The 5,751-nt window shown below is 60.0% G+C and overlaps 1 protein-coding gene across 2 annotated transcripts; it reads right to left on the reverse strand.

The window, feature by feature from the left end:
* Positions 1-335: 335 nt before the first annotated feature.
* On the reverse strand, positions 336-5,751 carry TBR1 (T-box brain transcription factor 1). 2 transcript variants are annotated; one of them, XM_069861803.1, is made up of 7 exons: positions 4,929-5,751; positions 4,519-4,673; positions 4,077-4,198; positions 3,613-3,771; positions 2,803-2,864; positions 1,142-1,259; positions 336-1,036 (listed from the first exon to the last, which is right to left on the reverse strand). In XM_069861803.1, exons 1-7 carry the CDS (start codon positions 5,618-5,620, stop codon positions 422-424), a joined length of 1,923 nt encoding a protein of 640 aa, XP_069717904.1. In that variant the 5' UTR covers positions 5,621-5,751; the 3' UTR covers positions 336-421. The 2 variants fall into 2 exon arrangements, with proteins under 2 accessions (XP_069717904.1, XP_069717903.1); XM_069861802.1 differs by having other exon boundaries at positions 336-1,259.

A 5,751-nucleotide genomic window follows, 5' to 3' on the forward strand; every position in this document is an offset into this window, starting at 1 on the left:
CCTGGGGAGGGGAGAGGGAGCAAAGGAGGGGGGAGTGTAAAGAAATTCAAACAGGATCTAAGTTTTGCGACTTCACAACGAAACAAAAAAAAAAAAAAAAAGTAAATCCAAACAAATAAGAAGGAAACGGAACCAAAGAGAAGTAACCGGTTACAATAAGTTAAATAGTATGTACAGGCATTTCACAGGCTCTTTTCCCCCGCTGTTCCTGTCATCCCCTGGGAGCGTCCGCGGTGGAAGGAAGGAAGCGCTGTTCGCTGTGAGAGAGTCCGAGCGGCCCGGGGCCCGGCGGGGGCGGGGAGGGGGCGGTTCCGCCTCGCTCCGCGGGGCCCGGGACGGCGGGGAGGGGGGGGGGCCGGGGGTCAGCGCGCTATGGCCGAGGAGTCATTGTGCAAAAGGGCGGCGGGGCCGGGGCCGCGCCTTAGCTGTGCGAGTAGAAGCCGTAGTAGCCGATGTCCTTGGCGCAGGTCTTTTCGCAGTCCCGCTGGGCCAGCACCTCGCTCTTGAGGGGCGAGGAGCTCTCGGACACCGGGGTGTCCGCGGGGGAGATCCGCCTCCGTTTGGCCTGCTCGTAAATCCCAGAATCGGCCGAGTCGATGGACTTAATGGACGACGGCGTCTCGATCCAGCTGGAGTCGGACAAATCTTTGGGCTTGGAGTCCTCGGCGCCCGGCAGGGGGGAGCGCTCGGGGGCCAGGCTCTCCGCCTCCTCGCCCAGGTAGGGGTTGCCGGCGGCCACTCGCGCGGCGCTGTTGGGCCAGCAGGAGAGCACGGAGCCCGACTTGCTGCAGTACTGGGGGGGGCTGCGGGCGCCCCAGCCCGACGGGTCGGCGTAGTAACCCAGCGGCCGCCCCGCGCAGCCGGCCGCCTGCAGCGGCAGCGCCTTGACGCCCGCGGCCGCGTACGAGAGCAGGGTGGCCGCGTTGCCCGCGAAGTCGGTGGCCGTGTCGTAGGCGGAGGCGGCGAAGTCGAGGCGGTTGTTGGCGGGGGCGACGAACCAGCGCTGCGGCGAGGGCGCCCCCGGGTCCTCGGCTTGCTGTGGGGAGAGCAGCCCGTTGGTGTGGGGCACGCTGCGGTCCGCGCCGGGCCCCGCGCCGGCTCCTGCCCCGGGGTGGAAGCGGGACTTGGCGTAGTTACTCACGAACTGGTCCTGCAGGAAGGAGCCGGCCATGGCGTAGCGGGCCCCGGGCACGATCTGCGAGCGGGGCGAGTCGTTGGGGGAAGGCGTCAGCCGGTCCATGTCGCAGCCCGTGTAGATCCTGCCCGAGAGAAGGGGAAGAGAGCTGGGTGTCCGACGGGGGCCGCGCTCCTGCCCTGCCCGGGAGCGCCGAGGGCCCTAACGGGGAAGATGGAGGGAGGCACCCAGGGCCCTGAGCAGGGAAGTTGGAGGATGGAGAGAAGCACCGAGGGCCCTGAGGGGGAGGAAGGACGGAGGGAGGCACCGAGAGCGAATCTCTCGGAACCGGCCCGGCAGGACGAGATCTCCGGCCCGGCCCTCACCCCGCGCCGAGGCCCCCGGGATGGCCCCGTGAGGCTCGTTATCGGGAGTCAAAGATGAACCGTCAACATTCTATCGAGTATAAATTAAGCTAATCTTGAAACACCTACTGTAGGAAATGTAAAACCAGACGCATCCAGTGTTCCCTACGTGGCCTATATATAAATTCTCCCATGCTGGGCTGCAATTTGTGATTATAAAAACTTTAATGGATGAATAACTACTATCTGTATTTAATTCAGGCTAAAACTGTGCTTTAATTAACCCTCCACGCCTCCTGGAATTTCTTATCCAAAATAAACTTGGCCCTTAAACAAATCCAACGTGCTAGACAACATTGAAGCTTCCCCCTCCCCCCGTCGCCTTTCAAGCGGCGCCCTATAAAGTTTTTTTCCCTATTAAGAAGAGAAAGGCGCTCTCGGCCGGGGGCGAAGGCCGCGGGGCCCGCTGGAGGCCGCGCCTCTTCCCCGCGGGGCCGCTGCCCCGGGGCCGTCGCTCGGCGCCCTCGGGGCCGGGGGCAGCACCGCCCCGAGCCGGGACCCTGTCGCCCTAACGCGGGGCTCGGCGTCCCTCCCACGCCGGGACGCGCCGAACCGCGGGCCGAGCCCAGGGAGCTCCAGCAGGCGCTGGGGATACGCGCGGGTTGAAGCGCTCCCTGCCCCGTACGAGAGAGGAGACGGGAGGTTTCCCTTTCGAAGACGGAGCCCCGTCCCGCAGCCCCGGAGCCCCCCGAGCAGGGCAGGGGGAGCCCCACGCCGGTCGGGGCGGGGGAGGTCGGTGCCCCCGGTACCCGCTCCCGGTACCTGCCGGGGGGACTCGGCCCGGGGGGCCGGGACGGCACCGGGACAGCCCGCGATGAAAACTTCGGAGGCTTTAGCTCCACCCAGATGGAAGGGGTGGGGGGGTGGGGGGAATATCCAACCCCGGAGAAGAACAAAACGAGACGAAGGAATTTTCCTGCGGAGCCCAGGATGAGGCAAACCCGGGTAGCCCGGGGGCTCCTTGTTTAGCCCTCGCGAGGAAGCGAAACGGGCACTCGGAAAGGGGCGCAAAGATACCTGCCAGGGGAAAAAAAAAATAAAAAAAGCTAACGGAACCTTGGCGAGTGTCAGGGCTCGGTGCGGGCTGGGGGGTGCGGAGGTGGCCGCGGGGCTGAGCGGAGCCCCCGCCGGGGCGGTTTGCGGGCGCCTCCCTCGCGGGGAGCCCCGGGGAGCCCCGAGGAGCCGGCACCGCGCGCCCCAGCGCCGCCCCGGTGACACGAACGCGCGGCCGGCACAAGAGCAGCAAAACCCGGGTTTACTTACGTGTCATAGTTGTCTCGGAAGCCTTTTGCGAAAGGGTTGTGGTCTATTTTCAGCTGCGTGATCTGCGGAAAGAGGAGCGGGTTGTGAGAGCCTGAAAAATAGACCCTGCTGCAGCCAACACATTTTTAAATGGAGCAAGCTCTGCTCTAGTTGGTCGAATTGCCTTCAAAACGTGAAAAATAAAGCTTTGGCGTGCTTATGGTCTATTTTAAATATTTTCTTTATTCTAGAAAGTACGATAACGTTCATTATTTAACCTCACGTTTTGAGACGTGTCAGTATAGGTATAAATATATTTATTATACCTGCATAGGTATAAATACATTTAAACCCAGAAATGAGGCCAAACGCACCGCAGAACGGTAGCGAGGAGTTTACATTTGCATGGAGCAAAATAATTAAAGCCAAGATGTGGATGGAACATCTGTCGTTTGGAAAGGCGAGGAGCGGTCTGTGGCGAAGCGAGGCCGCTCCGAAGCGGCGCCAGGCGCTAACGAGATTTTAATTTGAGGAAGTTGCTCCCTCACTCCCGGCGCGATCAATGAGGCTGTTAATTGATCTTTGCAGGCTGCAAGCTTAAGCTAACAGCTTAACGGCTGAGCGAAACGTTGCCGAATGGGAGATGAACGCCCAGCTCGGGGGTGGGGTGGGGGGAGAAATTTCCTCCCGGGGTCCCGGGGCAAGCGGGGGCCGCTCCGCTGCGGGCTCGGGGGTCGCAGCCTCGGCCGGGGAGGGCGGCCGGGAGGGCTGCGGGATGCCCCGCAGGGAGCGCGGGTGGCCGCGAGCGGGATGAACCGGAGAGCTCTTTACATCGGTGTTTTGGTAGGCGGTGACCGCTATGAACTGGGTCTCGGGGAAGGTGAAGGTCTGCACTCTGCCCGGCTGGTTGGTGTCCTCCGTCCCGTCCTCGTTCACCTCCACCACGTGCAGGCGCGGCTGGTACTTGTGGAGGGACTGCAGAACCACCATCTGTCGGGCAGAGGGAAAAGGAGGGAGGGGGCCGCGAGGACGAAATTAAAGCGAGGAGGACGGGGAGAGCGATGCCCGCGGGCGCCGCCGCCTCCCCGGGGCAGCAGCTCCCCGGGGCCACCGGGGCGAGCCCGGTGCTCGGCAGCGACGGGGCCCGCGGCAAAACCAGCGGGAGGACACCCGCCGCCCCCCCCTTTATTTCCACCTAAGGACGCGAGCTAACAAAATACGCGTCCTTTCGGAAAAGGAAGATATTGTCCGAAGCAATAAAAACGAACCCGTGTCAGAGCGTTTCCCCCACTGACCTGCCCGTTGTTGTTTGATGCTCCTTTATTGTTTGTAAGTTTTAGTTTCCCAAAGGAGATTTCCTGGCGCATCCAGTGGGCTCCCGTGTTGGGGGAGTCGGGGTGCATGTACACCCGGTTTCCTAAGCGAAACAACAAAAAACACAAGCGCATCACGGATCTCGCGTACGCACCGGCTCTGCCGCTGCGGCAGCACAGGGGAAGGGACCCCCTTAAACTTAGCAGGATTTTACTGCCCAAACTCCCTTCCTTTTAACCGAGGAGAATTAAAGCAGCGTTTTCCGAACATCTTTTACTTTCTCCCCTGCCTTTTTTTTTTTTAAAAAAAAGCATCGCTGGCTCATTCGCGTTTAAGAAGCCGCCAGAGCCAGTCCACAAAGGCTTTAATTAATCATTCTCACCTACATATGTGTCGGAAAAAGTGTTAATTGGAGAAACTTGCCTTGTACATTGGTGTCCGCCTTGCCGCAAGGAACCCATTTGCCTCCCTGAAATCTCCAGTGGTTGGGATCCGCCAAAATTACATCCACAAAAATATTGTAGTGAGCCGTGGGGTCGAGACCAGAAATATTAAAACTTAGGAAAGGGAACATGCGCCTATAAAAAAAAAAAAAAAAAGAAAGGAGAAAAAAAAAAAAGGGCAGAAGGGAAGCAAACCACGGGCAGCGCCAGGCACACGCGGAGGAACCAGCCCCTTGTGCTTTATCCTCGCGGTTCCCGGTAGCGACCGGGAAATAACAAAAAAAAAAAAAAAATGCGAAGAATGCGGGGAAGCGCCGGGGAGAGCGGGGAGCGGAGCGGCCCCGGGCGGGGAGCGGCTCCCCGGCGGCTCGGGGCCCCGCGGTCGCTTACCTGCCCTGCTTGGTGATGATCATCTCGGTCTGGTGCCGGTGGAACTTGAGCCAGAGCGGCCTGTTGCACAGGTAAACCTGAGCCTTGCCGGGGACCAGCCCCGGCTGCGCGGAGGAGAACTGGTAGAACGGAGCCCCCTGGTAGGAATGGCCGTACTGCTGCGGGTACGGGTAGCCCGCCGCGGGGTAGCCTTGCGGAGAGGAGTTGGACAGGAGGCTGTTGTAAGCTCCGTTGGTGATGACGGGGTGGTGAGCCATGTAGCGGCTGGGGCTGGCGATGGAGAAGGCTGGGTGAGCAGGTCCGTGCTGGCCGGGGTAAGGGAACATGGTACTAGGAGCAGAGGCAGCAGACTGGGGCTGGCTGGACTGAGAGAGCAGATAGCGATCTGCAGCAGATCCATCGAAACTGTGACGAAGCTCAGAGACCCCGTCCAAGACGGGAGAGAGTTTATTTCTCTGGACGTCCCCTGGTGTGTCCTTGGAGTCAGGAAAATTGTCTGTATCTGACTGATTCGTCATCCCCCTGGTAATTTTTTTCAAAGGTGAACTTCTCTCCAGGTTGTCAGTGGTCGAGATAATGGGATGATCATGCAAGGCAAGCTCAGATCCGCCTGCATGTGGATAACTGCTGCTCACATTGAGAAATTTCTTGGAGAGCATGATAGAGGGAGAAAGACAATGCTCCAGCTGCATAGCTCTAGCACCACAGTAATAACCCTTCAGTCCCTGGATCTGAAAGGGCTCCTTAGTATCAGAAGCTAGACATCCTGGGACCCTCGCTAGGCAGAAAGCACTTCATCCACCAAATGCTTCCCAAACGTTTG

Source organism: Phaenicophaeus curvirostris, chromosome 7 (genome assembly GCF_032191515.1).
Source record: "Phaenicophaeus curvirostris isolate KB17595 chromosome 7, BPBGC_Pcur_1.0, whole genome shotgun sequence".
In the NCBI taxonomy this organism is placed as follows: domain Eukaryota; kingdom Metazoa; phylum Chordata; class Aves; order Cuculiformes; family Cuculidae; genus Phaenicophaeus; species Phaenicophaeus curvirostris.

Bases quoted from the DNA above. Each gene is read 5' to 3' on its own strand.
- TBR1 (XM_069861802.1), bottom strand. From the start codon at position 5,620: ATGCAGCTGGAGCATTGTCTTTCTCCCTCTATCATGCTCTCCAAGAAA. The intron at 4,674-4,928 runs GTAAGCGACCGC...TTTTTTTTATAG, and splicing joins ATCATCACCAAGCAGGGCAG to GCGCATGTTCCCTTTCCTAA. The intron at 2,865-3,612 runs GTAAAGAGCTCT...CTCTTTCCGCAG, and splicing joins CCGCCTACCAAAACACCGAT to ATCACGCAGCTGAAAATAGA.